Source organism: Scleropages formosus, chromosome 12 (genome assembly GCF_900964775.1).
Source record: "Scleropages formosus chromosome 12, fSclFor1.1, whole genome shotgun sequence".
NCBI lineage: Eukaryota > Metazoa > Chordata > Actinopteri > Osteoglossiformes > Osteoglossidae > Scleropages > Scleropages formosus.
In genome coordinates this window covers 7,761,358-7,781,041 of record NC_041817.1, presented here as the reverse complement: position 1 = coordinate 7,781,041, position 19,684 = coordinate 7,761,358, and the positions used below count along the sequence as shown (strand labels likewise).

At 44.4% G+C, this 19,684-nt stretch overlaps 2 protein-coding genes across 2 annotated transcripts; one reads left to right on the top strand and one right to left on the bottom strand.

The window, feature by feature from the left end:
* Positions 1 to 5,331: 5,331 nt before the first annotated feature.
* LOC108940363 (histone H2A.V) lies at positions 5,332 to 8,351 on the bottom strand. The gene is made up of 5 exons (XM_018762478.1): positions 8,238 to 8,351; positions 6,619 to 6,696; positions 6,375 to 6,488; positions 5,966 to 6,095; positions 5,332 to 5,827 (listed from the first exon to the last, which is right to left on the bottom strand). Exons 1-5 carry the CDS (start codon positions 8,238 to 8,240, stop codon positions 5,766 to 5,768), a joined length of 387 nt encoding a protein of 128 aa, XP_018617994.1. The 5' UTR covers positions 8,241 to 8,351; the 3' UTR covers positions 5,332 to 5,765.
* Positions 8,352 to 9,216: 865 nt separating this feature from the next.
* Positions 9,217 to 12,503, top strand: LOC108940350 (transcriptional activator protein Pur-beta-like). The gene has a single exon (XM_018762449.2). The coding sequence runs from the start codon at positions 9,267 to 9,269 to the stop codon at positions 10,176 to 10,178; it is 912 nt and encodes a 303-aa protein (XP_018617965.1). The 5' UTR covers positions 9,217 to 9,266; the 3' UTR covers positions 10,179 to 12,503.
* Positions 12,504 to 19,684: the final 7,181 nt, after the last annotated feature.

Sequence of the window (19,684 nt, the reverse complement as noted above, 5' to 3'; positions counted from 1 at the left end):
CAACGCGGGACAAGAAACCAAAGATACGCCTTGTTAACGTGGGCTTCCTGGCTGGAACTGGGACCCTCCTCTCGTCCACGTCGTGCTGCAGGAAAGGCCATGCAGGAGAAGTTCTCCGTCGAGTGGCTGTCCCGGAGCAGCCGCGCCGGCCGTCCCTGCCGGACGACGTCCCTCGAGGTGTGGGGACAGGGAGCCGACGGCAGCCCGCCGCGGAGCCGGCTGAGCCCCGAGAAAGGCCACCGGGGCCCCGAAGATCAGCCGGAGGGATCCGGCATTATCGGTGAGCGCATTTCTTTGCCGGGAAAGGCGCGATGTCGGCTCGCCTCCTCGATTCTCACTGCTCTTGGTCTCCAACCTGCTCTCTGGGCCTGCAGCTCAACTCAACAGTTTGCCTTTATCAATAATAATAATAATAATAATAATATATTTTTTATTATCTCATCAGGGAATTGATCATTACGCTACCCTCGGTGAGGTCTTTTGCCGTTAAACTGTTTAATTTTGCCGAATTCTCCATTTTACGTATCTCCGCACGTCTGTACGGAAGATAATGATGCGACCGCCGATGACCAGTAGCAGTAGTAGTAGTGAGTCATTGAACCGTTCTCTCTAGCGGTACTTTCTATTAGTTGTTCTCGTCAGTCATGGAATCGAAATCTCCAACAGCAGCTTCCAGTATTGACATTAAACCATTTCCAGTGTTTAAGCTGCATTCTTCTCAAACATTTAACTCAATAGTAACTTTTTTCGTTTTTTTTCCCCCCGTGAGCGCCGGCGCCGCTCCGGCGTTCCTGCTCCGCCTGCGAATTTTAAACGTGCCCTTTTAAAGTCTGAATTTTTTAATAAGATGCAAAGACTTGTGGTAGAAGCGAGTATTTTTGTGCGCTTTTCTGTGTTTGGAGGAGTATTAATTGTTAATGAACGCACGACGTAGGGCCTACGGGCATCGGGCTGCATACTTAGTTTGATTATTTTAATGAAATGAGCAACTCGCAATAAATCAGTCGACTGACAAAACAAGAAGGTAGAAACGATAAAATCAGACATTCTCAGTAGGGGGCTGCCTTCGCCCGGCTCCGTGAGGTCGGCTGTCGGTGGCGAAAGGAATAAGATCACCGCTCAAGTGACTTGTGACAATACAGCGTAACCCTAAAGAGCTCCGGTACGAACACCCTGCTGTTCAAACGGGCAAGTCAGTAATATCCGGACGTCCTAAGTGAGCCCCGGTTTTCCGTTAAAGATGGACTGAATTTGAGGACACACCCAGGACGGGACGCCAGTCCATCACAAGGCACCCCCAGTGGGAATTGAACCCCAGACCCACCGGAGAACAGGACCCAGTCAAACCTGGTGCACCACCATGCCCCCCAGAGAAGAATAATCTTTCCAAAATGTTATTTTTTTCCCTTGAGCACAACTAATGGAGTAAATGTAACTCTGCTAACCAATTACTACCTGCTTGAGTGCCAGGTAGAGTTGAGCAAATGTCAACTAATTTTCACAAGTGAATTAATTGCAAAAGAACACAATGCTTAATAAATGTCCAGTACAGTAGTGTAAATAAATTTATTTACAATATATAGTCATAATAAATTTGTTCATTATTTATTATATTCCGTCCTGGGTGTGTCCCCTCCCCCTCCAGCCTTACGCCCTGTGTTGCCGGGTCAGGTTCCAGTTCCCCGTGACCCCATATGGGACAAGCGGTTCCGACAGTGTGTGTGTGTGTATAATAAATACACACACACACACACACACACACACACATTTTCAGAACCGCGAACCGGAGCCTACCCAGCAACACAGGGTGTAAGGCCGAAGGGGGAGGGGACACACCCAGGACGGGACGCCAGTCCGTCGCAAGGGACCCCAAGCAGGATCCGAACCCCAGATCCACCAGAGAGCAGGACCCGGTCCTACCCACTGCGCCACCATGCCCCCTGTCTTATTTATTATAATTATAACAAATGTTCTTTATTACAATAAATAATGAACACATTTATTATGACTATATATTGTAAATAAATATATTACAATAAATATCTAGTTTAGTTGATTATTTATTATAATAATTGTTGTTTACAATATATATTCATAATAAATGTGTTCATTATTTATTATAATAAAAACTTTTGTTATAATAAATGCCCAGTTTAGTAGTGATCTTCAATCTGAAAATTGCCCAAAGCTTGCATGGCATACGGTAGAGTAGACCGGCGTATGGCTGTCCAGTTTCCTTGTGCATTTCCTCAGTAACTGGTATGTTACGGCACTGATGAGGTGCTCTCCCCTCCTCCCCCCAGTGGCTGAAACAAGCTTGAGCGGTTGCTCGGAGGAGGATGACATGCCTGAGTGTGACAGCGAAGGGGAACGCTCCCCCCCCCCCCCCACAAGGCAGCCCTCGGAGCTCCCCGATCAGCGGGCGCAAACCACGCACTGCCTTCACGGAGGAGCAGCTGGAGCAGCTGGAGAGAGCGTTCAAGGAGAACCATTACCTGGGGTTGCAGGATAAGACAGATCTCTGCAAACGGCTCAACCTCTCAGACAAGCAGGTGATCCTTTCATACTCACTAATGTCATCACATTACATTTACTCTAGAGGGGTAACACACAAGGGGGTGTGGTGGGCGAAGTGGGTTGAACCAGGTCCTGCTCTCCGGTGGGTCTGGGGTTCGAGTCCCGCTTGGGGTGCCTTGCAGCGGACTGGTGTCCCGTCCTGGGTGTGTCCCCTCCCTCTCCAGCCTTACGCCCTGTGATGCCAGGTTAGGCTCTGGCTCCCTGCGACCCTCTATGGGACAAGCAGTTCAGATGATGTGTGGGTAGCATACAGTATTCCAATATGCAACCTCTGTCTTGAGTAGTTCCTTAACCACTCGGTCAGACACTCGCAATCACTCCATGAGGCCCGATGACAGAATTAAACATAGACTGCTGTCTTCCATGGTACTTAAAAGAAAATCAAAACGCACAGCTTGATGAATGGGAAAAAAGCAGATCTTTTCTTTTTCCTTATACATTTCTTTTAAGGTTAGGAACTGGTTCCAGAATCGGCGGATGAAGCTGAAGAGGACCCTTCGGGAGACCATATCTGAAGACCACCAAGCAATAGTTTCTTCTCACCAGCGGCACTGGCCACACTCGCAGGCTTTCGGGCCTGGATTCTACCCGGGCTGCAGCCCAGTTCCAGCCCCGGATGTTCCCAGCTCTTACCAAGTTCCACTGAGCTTGTGTCATGGTCCTTCCCCTGCCGTGAGTGTGACCACGCCACCCTTGTTTTTGGATGCCTTTTGGGTGCAACGGTGCAGCAGCCTGCCGAGTCTGGCGACATCCTCGGGTTGTATCCCAGCAGCACCCTCCTGCTTCCTCTCCTCTCAGGCTCAAAGGCACCGTGATGGCAACTGAACAGATGTGCCGCATCCATTAATATCTACAAGATAACAAACGACAACTGATACCTTAGGTGGGACGCCGACTTATGGGTTTGCCATTTCGGCCGTTCCGATACAACCCGTTCTGATACGTACCCCAGGAAGCTCATCAGTTGTAGTCTTGTGGGTTTAGTATCTGACATGCTTTGATTAACATGGAGAAAAAATCTCAGCGTTCCAACACCTGAAGGATGGCGCAGTTTACATGTACACAATAGTGAGCTCAGTTTAAGTGTGACATTCCTGCGAAACCCAAAATACAATATTCAAAGTGACTTCTGACTTTTCTGGATGCAAACATTTGCAGATGTGAAAATAGTCATATCTGGAAAAAACGCAGCCTAGTTTATCTGAGGTTCCCACCACAATGTTTTATACGTGCTTTATTGGTGACTCTTTTCAACCAGTTTCTACATTTCTAGTCACCTTGTAGTTTCTTGAGGACATTATAACAATAAAACACGAACGACCTCTCGAAATACAGAGACTCTTGTTCTAGTTAGACGTTGATCCCAAGAAACTAAAGGCGCTCTCGCCACATGGTCCCAGCGGACGGCTGCACGGGCCTGATGTTAGAGCTCCCTCTACTGGCCGAGCGCGGGAACGGGGGAGACCGCGTTTCTTTTCACTACGGAAAAACGGAAGTACGTGCACGCGCCTTTCACTTAGGCGGTCTCACCTCTTCCCCCCATGTAAAGATGTTTCTGAGCGCATAGCACACCATGGGAGCGTGTGCTCCTACCTGAGCCCTCTCCTAGTAACAGTGTATAGTGGACACCCTGAACTATATGTACAGTATATATTGCAGATTTATATATCTTATAACAACAGGAGAACAGTAGTGCAGCAGGTTTGGCCTGTGCTCCGGGGTTCGAGTCCTGCTTGGGGCACCTTGCCATGGACCGGCGTCTCGTTCTGGGTGTGTCCTCTCCCCTTCCAGCCTTGCGCCCTGTATTGCCGGATTAGGCTCCGGTTTGCCACGACCCCCCTTGGGACAAGCGGTTTCAGTGTGCGTGTGTATATTTTATAACCACACTAATTTCAGCAACACTTCAGCATTTACTTCAACATGAACTCAAGATGATCACACATCACTTAAGGTTTATATGCTGAACTGTGTAACACTATTTTTGACTTTACAGCCAATCCCCCCTTACCTGAATATTTTGCAAGTGGAGTGCTCCTACCAGTTAGTGGTAGTGTCAGCTACTTTGAACTGAGACACGCTATGAAGTACTGCAGATGTTTTCAGAGGTGTGAATGCGTGACCCCCACATTGTTTTTTTTCCCCCTCCATTTGTAATACTCCCATCCATTACTCCAACTGCTGCATTAGTCTAATACAGCCCACATTTACACACTTCCTACAAAAAGCTGCTAGGGGAGAGAACACATTTCAATATACTTTGCAGCTGCATGGTGTATATGGAAAATCCTTAGAGCTTTCTGACTTTGAGTTAGACAGGTTTTCAAGATAGTGTAACACCAACAAAGGAACGTGGTACTGGCAGCAATCAGAAACTTACAAGCAAAATACGAAGGAAGACAACAAGCCCAGTGGGAGAAACACATGGACTAAATTGGAAAAAATCCTAGTTACATTCATCTGAAGTCAAATCAGTGTGAAATGTACGGTACATATACTTGTGTGATACCCAGTTTTACTAGTGTGTTCATACTTTCAGCTGCTAGCAGGATAAGAGTTTGAAATACAACAGTTAAGTAATAGTTACATGAAAAATATTAAACTCCTTGTTCACTTGGGTATGAGGGCTACCACCATTCAGAATGAGAAAACAAAAACCTGTAAAAAAAAAAAAAAAAAAAAAAAAAAAAATCCTTCATCTACACTTTCATCTACTGTCTTGTAGCTCAAATACTAAAATAGAGAACCAACAAAAGGTTAAGAGTGAGCTCAGTTTCTTATTGCAGCACTGTACTGCCTTGAAAAATCTACAAGAAATAATACAAGATCCTGTAAGTCATGACAAGTCAATGGATATTATTCCATCAATACACCGAAAATTACGAACAGTACTGCAAGTACAACGAACACAAACTTTGTTTTTTTTAAAAATGGTTTAACAACTCCATTTCTCAGTATAAAACACTTCATGCACATTAGCCAATTGAACAAACTGCTGTCACAGTAGATTCAAGCCCCCCCAATCCATCAGTCTAAAATAATAAAAAGTTATTTTTGCATGTCTAAGTTTTGAAACATTACAACGTAAAATCTTAACACTTATGCTAAAAAAAGAAAAAGGAACCCTGGCAGAGTCAGTTATCCACCTGCCCATTTCTTCTTGATGACACACAACTCTGCTAACTCCATCTCTATGCAGTCTTCTGCTGGCCCTTCTTTCCAATCAGAGACTTGTGGATGTGAGGGATGACACCTGCAGGAAGACAAGCAAACCTGATCTGACACATGGCCAAGCCAAATAAAGGCTAAAGGTATGAATTACAACCCTCCTGTTTCAGATGGAAAGGCAGTTGTGGTAAAGGTATGGGGATAGCCAACCCCTAACACCCACCTCCGCCAGCAATCGTGGCCTTGATGAGCGAGTCCAACTCCTCATCTCCGCGAATGGCCAGCTGTAAATGACGAGGGGTAATACGTTTCACCTTGAGGTCTTTAGAGGCATTGCCTGCCAACTCCAGCACCTGTAACAAACATGTTAGAAACAAATCACATCTAATGATGCTACCATACAACAAGGGAGCAAAAATTAACTTTAACACCAATTCTGTTAATGAAACACTCTTCACTACACAATGACTTTACATTAAACTGGTATTATACTGACTATTACCATGTTTGTCTCAAACACATGTAAACAGATGTAATTCTTATATAGAAATATTTATTCTATTGCTACTTGCATGTGGATGTATTGGAATTTACAGATTTCCTAAAGAATTAACAGAACAAGAAGTCAGTACCTCAGCAGTGAGATACTCCAGAATGGCTGCACTGTACACAGCTGCTGTAGCCCCTACTCTTCCATGGCTTGTTGTACGAGTCTTCAAGTGTCTGTGGATACGGCCCACAGGGAACTGCAGTAGCAGAGACCCAAAAAAAGAGGAGGGGAAAAAGAAAAAAAAAAAAAAAAACCCATCAACACAAGGAACCCAACAAGCCATTTGTGTAATGTGACCAAAAAAGCAACAGTTGCACTGAGCCTACCTGCAGGCCGGCTCTCTGTGAACGAGACACAGCCTTTGCCTTGGCTTTCCCACTATCTTTTCCCGCTTTTCCTCCAGCCTGGAGGGAGAAGAAACAACAGACTGAAAATACTACACATTTCTACGTCTTAAAAAACAACCCACAGATCTAAGGTTACTAATATCTATTTGCATTAGTTTTACATTTGTCAAGTCCCACAGCAGCCTGGAAGAAAGTACAAGGTGGGTTTAATCCAAACAGAGCATTAGTGTCCCATCACAGTACTTGATGGCATGATGAAATTCGGTACAGCATCAAGCACCCACCACTAGGACTATTTTAAAAGCAATGTCAATGTGTCAATGCAGTACATAAGACACAGCATTAGCAAAGTTTATTCATTACAAATACTCCTCTCTGAGAAACTTCCTCTTCAAATGTACAGCACGAACTTATTTCCACAATATGCATTCACCCTATTAAAAAATAATCCCACATTATTTATTTACAAAGGATTAGAGCTTCAACTTTTTAAGAAGTTGAAATAGCCAAGTAGTGGTCTGACCCCCTGGGAATGAAAGACTCAGACTCCAACTATCAGTAAGAAGTAAATAACTGGATAAGTTTAATGTCACGCTTGAGCGATCTAAACTTTGTGGGCACCCCGGCATGGCAAGTGCGGCGCGCGCTGCCTCGCGGACACCTACAAGCCCTGCCGCCGGTACGCGCCGCCGAAGAGCAACTATGTGTCCGCAACGACGGAGCCAAGACTCGCATTGGGCACGGAAGAAACATACAGTCCTGTTCACATTCCTTATTCACGAGATACCCAATCAACCCCTTTTCGCTACAATCTGTCACTACTAAGTGACGGCGACTCTCGCATGAGACAAAAGTTCACGTCCGCCGGGCTGAACGGGATTATTGGCGCGCGCGCGCACACACGTCAGACTCGCTTTTCCCGCCAACAGACTTTTTTTTTTTTTTTTTTTTGCAACCCTCTGAAATATCAGAATATTCCACCCAGTACGTTTTCAACAAATACAATCTCACGTAAAATGCCGATATCGTCGTGATAGCAACTGGATACTTTGATTAACGTAAAATCATGTCGGTTTTAAGTGAATTAGCCATCCTAATTCGAGTCTACCGCATTCAACCAACTCTACCGCAGTCTCGTCACGCTAAACCTTTTTTTTTTCCTGCACACATCTTTCACTTTATTAATCCGACAATTTACGCACAAAGTTCGGTAAAGCAACCAATTAAAGTCACATGACGAGAACGGGTAAGTAAGATAAGTTGGGTAGTACGGGGCTATAACCACCAGGAAAAAAAAAAAAGAAACAAAAAAAAAAAAAAAAAAAAAAAAAAAAAGACAGTCCGGTGCTGTGTGCGCTAAGCAGAGCATCTTCTTCTATAAAAAAGTTCCGTGTGGCGGTCCCGACACCGTTTGGCATTTAGTTAGCCTTTAGCATTCAATATCAAACACTCACTAGGCTAGTAGCTTAGCGAGACAGCTGGAAATGTGGTAAGCTAACGAAAAAAAACTTAACCAAAATAAAACATGCCCGTCACGGTCTGTAGACATGTTTTGCAGCGTATAAGGCAAAGTTATAAACGGAGGATAAAAGTCTTACCATTATAAACACTACACTAGTTTTCCTGCTCTAAAATCCAGACCTTCGCAGCAATTCCTGCTTGAGACGAAGAGAAACAATAAAGCCCTTCGCCAGCCTCGTCGCGAGAACCATCGCCACCGAAAGAGACCCACCAATAGGCGCTCTCGATGTTGGTTTGAATAATATTCCTAGCCAATGGTGTCATTGTTTGTATGAGTTTCTCCCCCATCCCCCACGTCGACTTCAACTGTCTTTTTGCGCACGGATCTACAAATTAGGAAAGAGCCGAAAGGTGCCAAAACAAATCGATGCAATTACAGTACTCAACTAAATCATCGTTAGATGCACGTATCACAGAAAATGGATAGCAAATGTACTACAGTGTCCAATTTTACGTTTAAATGTTAAAGAGCATTTTTTAAAAAACGTAGGTCATTTTTTTTTTTAAACTGTGACGCCCTCTCGAGGAAATGTAATTGTATGGTTAGTTAATAACTTCAATATCCCATCTTACTATCGAGAAAATGTTTAAATGATTTAAATTATGTGTCAAATGAAATGTCAATTTAAGTGTCACATTTCGTCATATATGTTAGGAAAGCGCACGTTATTCGACGACACATTGTTTTTACATATGGACATACTAAAAGTGACATTTCTTTTATGCCTGCTATTAATTTGCAGCAGTTTTGTTTACTGTATGGATGAACGAAATTTCCAAATGACAACAAACAATAACCAATGAGAAAATATGGGATGACGACAGACATTATGTCAGTGCAACAGAGCAAGGCAATTGGGAGAGGGAAATTATTACAAGTAAGTCAGGATTATCTCCAATCATGTCAAAGGGGTGTATGAAATGTGGGTAATTGGCAACAAATTCTCACCAGTAAGAAGAGGAATTGAGTATACGATGCTGTGATTGGCAAAAGGGCGACCAATGACGTTTTAGCAGGCGGGACTACGTCACGTCCACTGAGGGGGGTGTGCACCGGGATAGGGGGAAGGTACGCAAGAGGGAGAAGCTGGCTGCTGGTGGCGAAGATGGCGGATGGAGACAGCGGGAGCGAGCGCGGTGGTAGTAGTGGTGGCGGAGGTGGCGGCGGAGGCGGGTTTCAGCACTTTCAACGGGAGCAAGAAACCCAGGAGCTGGCGTCCAAGCGACTGGACATCCAAAACAAGCGCTTTTACCTGGACGTGAAACAAAACTCGAAGGGAAGGTTCATCAAGATCGCCGAGGTCGGAGCTGGGGGCTCCAAAAGTCGACTGACCCTTTCCATGTCAGTGGCGACGGAGTTTCGTGACTACTTGGGGGATTTCATAGAGCACTACGCCCAGCTGGGGCCCAGCAGCCCCGAGCAGATCGCGCAGTCTTCTGGAGGGGAGGACGGCGGGCCTCGGCGGGCCTTAAAAAGTGAGTTCTTGGTGAGAGAAAACAGAAAATACTACCTCGATCTAAAAGAGAACCAGCGCGGGAGGTTCCTTCGGATCCGGCAAACCGTTAACCGTGGGCCCGGCTTCGGGGTGGCAGGGGGAGGCCCGGGCGGCGGTATGCAGTCCGGCCAGACCATCGCCCTTCCCGCGCAGGGCTTGATAGAGTTCCGAGACGCCCTGGCCAAGCTCATAGACGACTACGGCGGGGACGACGAGGACTTGGCCGGCGGCGGGGGAGCCGGAGGCTACGGCGAGCTGCCCGAAGGCACGTCTATCATGGTGGACTCGAAGCGCTTCTTCTTCGACGTGGGGTCCAATAAGTACGGGGTGTTCCTGCGGGTGAGCGAGGTGAAGCCGAGCTACAGGAACTCCATCACCGTCCCGTTCAAAGCGTGGAGCAAGTTCGGCGGCGCCTTCTGCCGCTACGCCGAGGAGATGAAGGAGATCCAGGAGCGGCAGAGGGACAAAATGTACGAGCGGAGGGCGGACGAGTCGGAGGGCGACGACGCGGAGGACGACTGAGGCAGCGCGCGCACGAGCGCGCGGCCACCCGCCGCCGGACATTCGTGACTAATATCGTGGAGTAAAGTAATACAGTAGAGCGGACTGAGACGTAGCGGAGAACGAATCGTGTGTTTAAAACAAAAGAAAGAAAGAAAAAAAGAAATTTAAAAAAAAAAAAGGGGGATAGGGGGGTAGGTGGCGAGCTGAGCTGAGCTGATAGTGAGTGAAACCGAGGTGCTCATCGGGCGCGAACAACTTTAGTTTCATGGTCACATGTGTGAAATAGCCTTCCCTCCCTTTGTAAGCCAGCAGCTCAGTTTCACAGCCTCTATAGCTAACACAGCAGCTTCTTGTTAAAGCCCTTGTTTTATTACAAACAAACACACACAGAAAAAAAATTATATATATATATTATACATACACATAAATATATATTTATACATTGAGACAGTTTCCCAGACCTTGGCGGTTGGGTAGCAAAAATCCTATAAAAGATTGCAGAGTATATAGGTGTGTATAGGCCTGTTGAAAGAGTTAGATGGCGCCTCAGTCGTGCGACTCATCGGACAGAGAAAGGCCTCTACCTCCACGGTCCACATGCGTGCGGCCGCTCTGAGGACGGGTTCGAGCCAATCTCACGGTAGTTTTTTTAAAAAAAAAAAAAAAAACTTCCGCTTGCAATCGAGTTCCTTAGTGACGGCACATCCATATCAGAAAACTGGAATATTTGGCTGGGATAAAATGTGATTCACCTCAATAACTCTTCAGAAAAAAAAAAAAAAATCTTCAGCTGGCCAACCACCTCATCTAGAATCTCTGCAGTGTCGTCATTTGCGCCGTTAGGGCCGTAACTTCAGCTCGATTTGTAACCAAAAGTCTATTTTGCGAGACGTGCACGTTCGCCATCTGAACAAATGGTCCCGGACCTCCCGAAAGTTGTACAACACCTCAAAGCCAGGAAAAGAGCAAGCACGTTGGCCCTGGAATCGCCACAGTGCCGCCCAGTAAGGGGCTACGGATGACTGTTTGCACTTTCATTTGGAATTTTAAGGACTAACCATAGGACTCTTTGTTTTTTTTTTTTTTTTTTTTTTCCTTTCATTCAAGGGAATCACCTTTTAATCCGTCAACCTTGGAACTGTTTGCAAGGCCGCATCGGTAATTCTTCAACTTTGCCCTTGCGTGGACTGAGTAATTGGTTTCATCGAACAACTTCTTCGACGTCTGCAGTTGTGTTTTGGACAGAGATGCATGGATGGATGAATTTAAGAAAACTATACCGAAATGAGATTATACTTTAAAAAGAAAAACTGAATTAACCAGCACAGAATTATTTTTTAAATAAGTGTAAAGTATATATAAAATACAGAATTCTTAATGCTAAGGTTTATTTAAACACACTAAGCTGGGATGCAGATTTGACATGACCCCCCCCCCCCCCCCCCCCTTTACAGTTTCTTTTATTTCCAAGAAATAATGGAAGAGTACAGCAGCTCTATTATTAAAAAAAATCATATAACAAAATACCTTGCCTGTATACGTTAGGTATATTAGATCCCTGTTATCCCGTCCTCATAATAAATACCCAGCTCATTCTGTGTAAGTCCAGAACTTTTCCACATCTGAAGTGAGTAGCTTGCTGTTCGTTTTCAGTTACTTCTGTTAAGTTAGCGTAAGATTTTCCACATCCAGATGTCTGCAGCGGTCCTTTCAGTATGTTAAAATTTGCATGCCTGTTCCATTTTGGAGCTGCCTTGTGTTAATTTATTACATATTCTGAATAATGTAATGTTGGTATTAATCAACTCTACACATCTTATTTACTTTTTGAGCAGAAAAGTGTATATTGAGCAAAAACAGTTCAGTGGGCAACATTTGAATCTTGTGGCAGTCTATTTTTCATTACCATTGCAGAACAGCTTTCATTGTGACTTTCTGGATAACAAAATTTACAGTTTATTAATCCAGCAGACTAGAATGTGTTATTCTCTTTGCCACATGTTTTTGCACTTTAAAAAGTATTTTTTACCCTACTGTTGACAGTCCATTTAACTTGATGTGAAAGTTTTCCTTCCCTTTTAATTTTACTCTTCTCCACAGCAAAGAATTTATGAAACCATATGGGAGCAATAGTTTTTTATTAATTTTGAGTGTATACTCTATATACTCATGTCCAATTATTTCATATATATAATATATATAATGTATATATTATATATATTAATGTTAACTATATTCTTATTCCTGTACTTTGTTACGTGAAATGGCAGCTGTTTCATGTGTGTCCTGCTGTAATACTCTTACCAAGTTTTTCGATAAATAAAGAATTCTTTGCTGAGGAAACTGACTTAAGTTTTCAGGAAGACTTGATACGATTAGGAGTCCATTGAAGGCATGAGGATCTGGCTGCGGAACAGTGTGTCAGCAGAGTTTGCGAGCTGGCGAGGTCTCTGCTCCAAGGCAAGTGTGTGTGTCACACTTTCTCGCCCCTACACGGCAATGTATCTGTTAACGGATGGTCAGGTGTGATCCGAAGAATAACGCTCTTGTCGTCACGCCTATGTAATGAGGGATACGGTGCTTTTGGTGTGTTAACCAGTTTCCCATTCTCCGAGACACTTAATTCGGAGGTTATTTTAAAACCCTTGGAGGATTTCGTTCCAGTATTGTTAAAATTTCTCTACTGTTGTCTGAGTGTCTCCAGGCTATTCCTTCATAAGAGGGCGGCTTCATCGGCTCGGCTCCACTGTTCACGCAGCCCTGTTTGAAAGGCGTAGAGATGGAAAGCGCCACAATGACTACTGCCCTCGAGGCGTGCGAACGGTGCCTGGTGGCCATCGTAAAGCCATCGCTTCTTAGAGCTCCTGCCTACTTCTCCTGTGAAAACAGAACTGCAAATGATTTTTTCTGAAGTCCATTTCTGTCAAGATTGACATCACTGTTTTACAGTGCCTTTCAAAAATACCACGTTAAATCGCTTCTTCAAGATAACGACGATAACCTTTGTGGAAATAGTTTTATAGTGCAGATTTAAAAATCATCCATAATGTAATAATGAAAAGCGCACCAGTGGCCTTGGGATCATCATGGCAGAAGGAAGCAGGGAGGTCCTACTGCAAGACCCCAATGGGCAACAGGTGCTAAGAGAAAGGAGGAGATCTCCAGCAGCTGTTTGCACCCCTCACCCATGCTCCTCTCGGCTGCCTGTCGTCTGTGCTATAAAACTGCTTATTTATAGAGGTGGAGTCTTGCTGAGGAAGGCTGGGGACTAGTAAGTGCCAGTTCCAACTGAGGACTGCAGGAAAATCTGCGGCAAACAACCTCCCTACCATATGCTAGTACTAGGTGTTCCCAGGAAAGGGGAGCGAGGTCGTGCGCCACGAGCATATGCGTTATCAAATATGCCATCTAAATTCTGTACATATGTCTCGAGCTGTGTGTGAGGCCCAACAGGTGGCTGGGGTCTCTTTGTATGGTGACCATGTGTTATACGTTATGCTGTATGCTGACAGATTGACTAAAGATTGATCTCAGCAGCTGTGGCCACTTTTGTTTAGCAGTTCTTGCACACAAAGAAGTACCTGATCACAGGAAGACCAACCACTTATTCCTACCTGTTACTGGAGCTACCCAGGGGTCAGCAGCATGTGGCCAGTCTAAAGTTAATCTTTCCACTGTGTACTTAATGTACTTAACATGGTGTATTTATGTCTGTGTTGCAGGTCTGGGGTTCGAGTCCTGCTTGGGGATGCCTTGCAATGGACTGGTGTCCCGTCCTGGGTGTGTCCCCTACCCGTCGGCCTTACGGCCTGTGTTGCCACGTTAGGCTCCGGTTTGCTGCGACCCCGCTCCGGACAACCACACATACATATTGATTTGGCAGACACTTTTGGCCAAAGTGGCATTCAGCTCAGAGTACATGGGAAAGTTTGGGGACTTGTTTTGCAGATACTTGCAATTTATCTAAAGGGTTTTTGTGGTGGGTAGGGTGGCAGAGCAGGTAGCGCTGATGCCCCACAGATCTTGAGCTGTGGGTTTAGGTGCAAGGTCAAATCTAGCTCAGTGTGCATGTTCTCCCCGTGTTCTCATGGCGATCTTCCCACAGTCCGAAGACACGTGGTTTTAGATAATGAATGGTATGCTTTTGTTTAGTTGATATATACAATTTAACTTCAGATTTTGAGCCAGAGTTTACGCAGACCTACTTAAATCTGTTATGAATTGTATTTTTGGACATGTTCGCTGCTGTATTCCTCTTTTGAGACATTGTGATGGAAAAATTTGTGTGGAAGTAAAATGGGAAAATAATCTGGACTGTAGCTCAAAGTTAACAGAACTTCATTTATGTTGACAGAGGCTCCAGCAGTCCTTCTGCTCGAATCTTTTAACCCTAAGGTTCAATAATGAGCTTTGGATCAAAGTAGCCCATTGTTGGAAGTGCAGAAGGATCAGTACCCACAAAGTCCCCGTTTTAAGTAATGATCCATCTGTTTCATAAGCAACATAAAGCAGTGAGGACGAAGTAAATGACTAAGCAGTGTTCACAATATAAAACATTACGCTGTAGCTGACAGGGGTTGTACTATAGTACAAACAAGCGTTTGTACTCAGCATTTCCTGAGGACGGCTGCTGACACAAAGCAGGAAAGCATCATTAAGACGACGTCTTAACGGGAACATGCTCTGCGGTCCATCACTGAGGCGAGCGGTAAGTGGGGCAAGAAGGATGGCGTTCCCGCAGCTCATCCTCACGGGGGTCTTGGTCACTGAGACGGGGGCTTCCGGAACAGTGATGACGATGACGGCTCTCTCACTTTCTGGGCAGGGAGCCCTTGGACCCGCGCAGCTGCTGACCTATCCTTCTTCGAGTCATTCGAACCTTTTCTGTGGTACTTTACAAAGATTTGGGTTAAAAAAAAAAAACGTTATGTGTAGTTGTGTTACTGCAAGTAAAGGGCAGTACAGCATCTCCAAGCCTTGCTTTAGTGTGGATTTTTATCCCTTCTGAAAGCATCTCTGCTGGACAATTTATCCATGTTAGTATCTGAATTTATGGCCAAATATAGCAAGATTTTTGTTTGAATGGGATAATGCTACACGTAATGTTGAATGGGTTCAAAATGCTTTAGATGACATCTGTGGCTTATTTTGCTTGACATGCTCCACTATGGGTCCAGGAGACATCCGTCTAACTCTTCAGTTCATTTTGAACTCAAAGGTATGTTTACATTAACAGCAAATAACCTCAGAAGGCTCTACACAGTGAGTGGGGAATATACTAAATGATGAATGAATGATGCTTATTGTTATCCAGTGTGAGAGCTGTTACGTCACTCCAATGTCATTTTGTGAAATGCACTGTCCTCCAGCTCAGTGACCCCCTCCCTGTGGTAAATACAGGACGGCGGGAGGCAGGGAAAGGGACACCTCAAGGGCACGTAATACTGTGCCGGGCTCTCCGCCAGATATGGCAGGGGATTATTTCACGTGGTTTTGTCATTGCGTTGGGGTGAGGATTAGTTACAGGCCGTCCAGGTGCCCAACTCATGGTTGGTGTGTCACGCAGGCCCTGACAGTCTGTGTTGGGGGGGAGGCCTGGGATTAGCGGACAGGACATTGCACTCATTGAACGAGGCAGCAAACCGTGGCATCGTGAGCACGAGGGACCTCGGGGACATTGGAGAACTGCCCCTCCCGCTCTCATTCATTATGCAAGAACGGATCATCAGCATAGGCTTTCCATTCTGAAAATCTCATAGAATGGCAGAAAGAGAAGTTACTAGGGACTGCAAGTCTTCACCTTTGACCTGCGCATGGGCATGCACTCAAACATTTCCCTGTACGTTTCTCAAGTGATGTCCGGGTCTTGGCCATCGGGGGCTAGCATTATAAGTTTGAAAACAGAAATTGCACCAGGGCTACAATTGCGAATGCAAGAGATGGAACTACTTTCATGCAAGTAACGGGGGAAGTCAGAATCGAGCCGGTTGTGTGAAATGGAGGTAGCTGTGCAGCTCTTACGCACTTGGAGAACGTCATCCTCGGCCACAGACGCGGAGGTAGTTGGAAGCGGACGAGTGTTGCGCTGCTGTCCTTCGGGGAACGTGCCACACGTACGGACAGCCTTCTTAAACGCAAGTTGTTTCCTGAGGCCTTCGCACTTTCTTTGGGCTCATTCATGTCAATTTGAAGCAGTAGCGTAGGGCCATTTTGTTATCACGCGAAAATCGCAGTAGCGGCTCCGTTGGCACTTATGAGGACAAAGCCGTGCACTTGGGAACGTAGTGGAATGCAGTATTTATGCCCTTGTGCGCGAGTGGTTCCTGAGGGATGGCTCATTCATCCAGCGGGCCGTGCCAGTGCGTCCCCGCTTCCGTCCACGGGGCGTTTTAAAGTGTGCGCGAAAGACGGTGACGGAGGCAAGGAGGAGAGAGATAGAGAGAGGCAAGGAGACTATGGACCCCTGCTGTGTTTCCGGCAAGCTTCCCCATCACTTAACTTAATAAATCCACTACTGCCTTAGCAACAAGCTGACCAATAGGAATGCTGCTTGTAGAGTTTCCTGTTGCGTGGATGCGAGGGGGGCGGAGCCAGTCCAAACAGGCAGGGGTAGGGGGTACTGCGTGGGGAAGGGATCCCACATCCCCGGGAAGAAACCCGGATCACAGCTATATTTAGCATGTGTTGCCATGTACGTGAAAAGTACACGGCAGCAGTCGCGCAGGAGTGTACCGTCATGTTGCACGTGTGGGCAACGCAGCGTAGTGCAGATTATGAATGGCACGCAAATCTATCCACCGAAATTGCGTGTAAACCATTCATGGAGTCAAGATTCGAAAAGGCACTCGGTCCTCAGATACATCACAATTTGTTTTAAATCCATATGCAAATATATTTTTATATTATCACATTAAAATTCTATTTTTTATAAATGTGCCCCAACAGTACTGTATCGATCATATAAGTATACCTTCAGCACTGATTTTGTTTCTTGCAGCTGAAATTGAAGAAAGTGAAAATGAGGTGTAAACTAGGGCCCAGTAACGTAATCATTTCCACGGCCTCTCATTTCGATTATTTCGCTTCTTGAAGTGTGCGAACCAAAGTGCGATGTCATAGTCCCCGCAGCGATGCGTACGTTGCTGCTGCCGCCGCCATCTCATCTGTCCTACATAACACTACATAGAGTTCATCGGAAGTTGCTTTGGAGAAAAGCATCTGCTAAATAAATAAATGTAAATGTTGTCATAGTGGCTTAAAAAAAAATTTGTTACTGGAAATCAGAGTGACAGACAGGAGCTGTGCAAGTTCTTATAACCTGTAGTGTAAAATAATGTTTTGGTCTTTAGACATGTTATATAGCAATGCCTTCATTGCTCATGAATCAGTGTATATACATTCATAACAATATATATAATTTCTGTGATGACAAACACTTGAGGTACTTTCAGATGTTTTTAAACTGAAATGACATTTGTATGAGCCACAGTTGTAATACCAGCAATCACCACATGTGAGCAGCACAGATTTACTGTGGTATTTACTGTATTATTCTTGGTTTCATTCAGTAAAAATAGAAAATACCACATTCAACCATTGCTTAATCAGCTACGCACATAGTTATCTGACCACTCAGCACAAAAAACTGACATATTAAGAATCTTGGTACAAAATATCAGAAATGCATACATTGTGAATAAAAATTCAGATTGTCCTTAAATACTCTTGTTTTAAACAGATATTGAACTACTTAATGTTCCTCAAGCAGTTAATGCTTGCAGACCAGAACAGTAGTTTGACAAATTTGTGAATATTTTGTAGTTAAGGTCAATATGGCATTTGTTTAGTCTGGCTGTTAAAAAAAAAAAAAAAAAAAAACCTTTACTGTTGCTTGTAGCATATATTGAACGTTGTGTTGAAATAAAAAAAATTACTGTCTCTGCATCAGCAGTTGACGTCTGCTGACCTCTCAGCGACGTCCACTCCTAGCGTTCTTGCCCATTTGCACGTCCTACGAACAATTTAACAGAACTGGAAACGATTGTGGCTTCGAGATGTTTTATCTCGGAGTTGCTCGCAGGTCCGGCTCTCTTTCTGACTAATTTTTCTCGATTTCCTCACAGCTACGTAAATTAGACCAACACCACCTGTCATGATCATCTACGAATTTGCTATGATTCTCACTTCTATATTCAGCTACTTGAGAAATATGTACAAGAAAAATAGTGGCATCAAACCAGCTGTGCTTTGATAATTATGTGTTTGCAAATAAAGCTCTTTATCTGTTCTTCAGTACACTTTCATATATACATATAAATTTATTCATTCAGTGCTATACTGAGCAGGAAATTGCAAGACTTTTACTTAAAATGAGAGTTTGAACTTAATTCACTTTAGTTTGGATGAAACTTGACCCCTTAACATGTGTGGCAGATGTACATTTATAATAAAAATAGTTACAGATGAGATTGCATCAAGTCTTCATACAGTTTAACCAAGTATGATTCATAAGCCAAGCCAAAACAATAGAAATATTTAAAAAAAAAAAAACTTTTGTGTGGGGACATCCCAACAAGCAAAAAAAACATATAGGCTGAATGCACACAAAAGCAGCATGTTCTGCATCACACTCAAACATCTTCCTATGACTCGTGTGCTAAATATGTTAAATTCAGTAATTCAAGTTGAGTGGACGATATTAACTGCCACTCTACTAATTCAGGGTAGAAAAGAAAAAAAAAAAAAAACCAGGCAGACACACAAGATATCAGGGATTAGCTTTTACACAATCCACTATAAAACAAATCAGGTAATGTGAAGTTTTACATCAAGTGACACTGCTAATTAAAACCAGATTCAAAATAGTTATTGACAAGTATTAACAAGCTGTTAAAGCATCTTCAGTGGATGAAACAAGGAAGAATTACCACAGTAGAGAGATGGTCAACACTGGTGCTAGGGAGCCATACTATATGTTGGTTTTCACTGACTCATCAGCTCTTGATTGCTTTATGGAAATAGCATCTTGGGTATAACGTCTCCTCACCTGGTGCAGCTGAAGTGCATTTACTCTGGGGCCAGCGGTGGGCAACCCTTCCACAGTATAAACCAGGAGTTCTCCCCTCCCCTGCTGCAGGCCAGTGTATTTGGACTTTTGTCAGAACTGGTATCCTGATAGCGGCTGAGAATTTAAATTGTTGCGGATACAGTTTTGAAACATCCAAAGTCGGTCCATCTGCATTATGATGTGGAACAAATTCCAGTAGAGAACCTCAGCAATAAGCAGTCACCACTGCTTTAAGTACGGAATCAGCGTGTCAAACCCCAGTCACTAAGGAAACATACTGTATGCTCCTATTTCTAGGTATAAATCAGGCACTTAAATTCAAAATCATGGAGGGATCCAGCTCTCGAGGACCAAGGTTGGGCATCCCAAGTGCATTTAAAGCTAATGCGCTTGAACATCATCACCACATAGGAAGGAAGTAGCACCACCCTCCATTGCTATTGCAGGTGCTTTACAG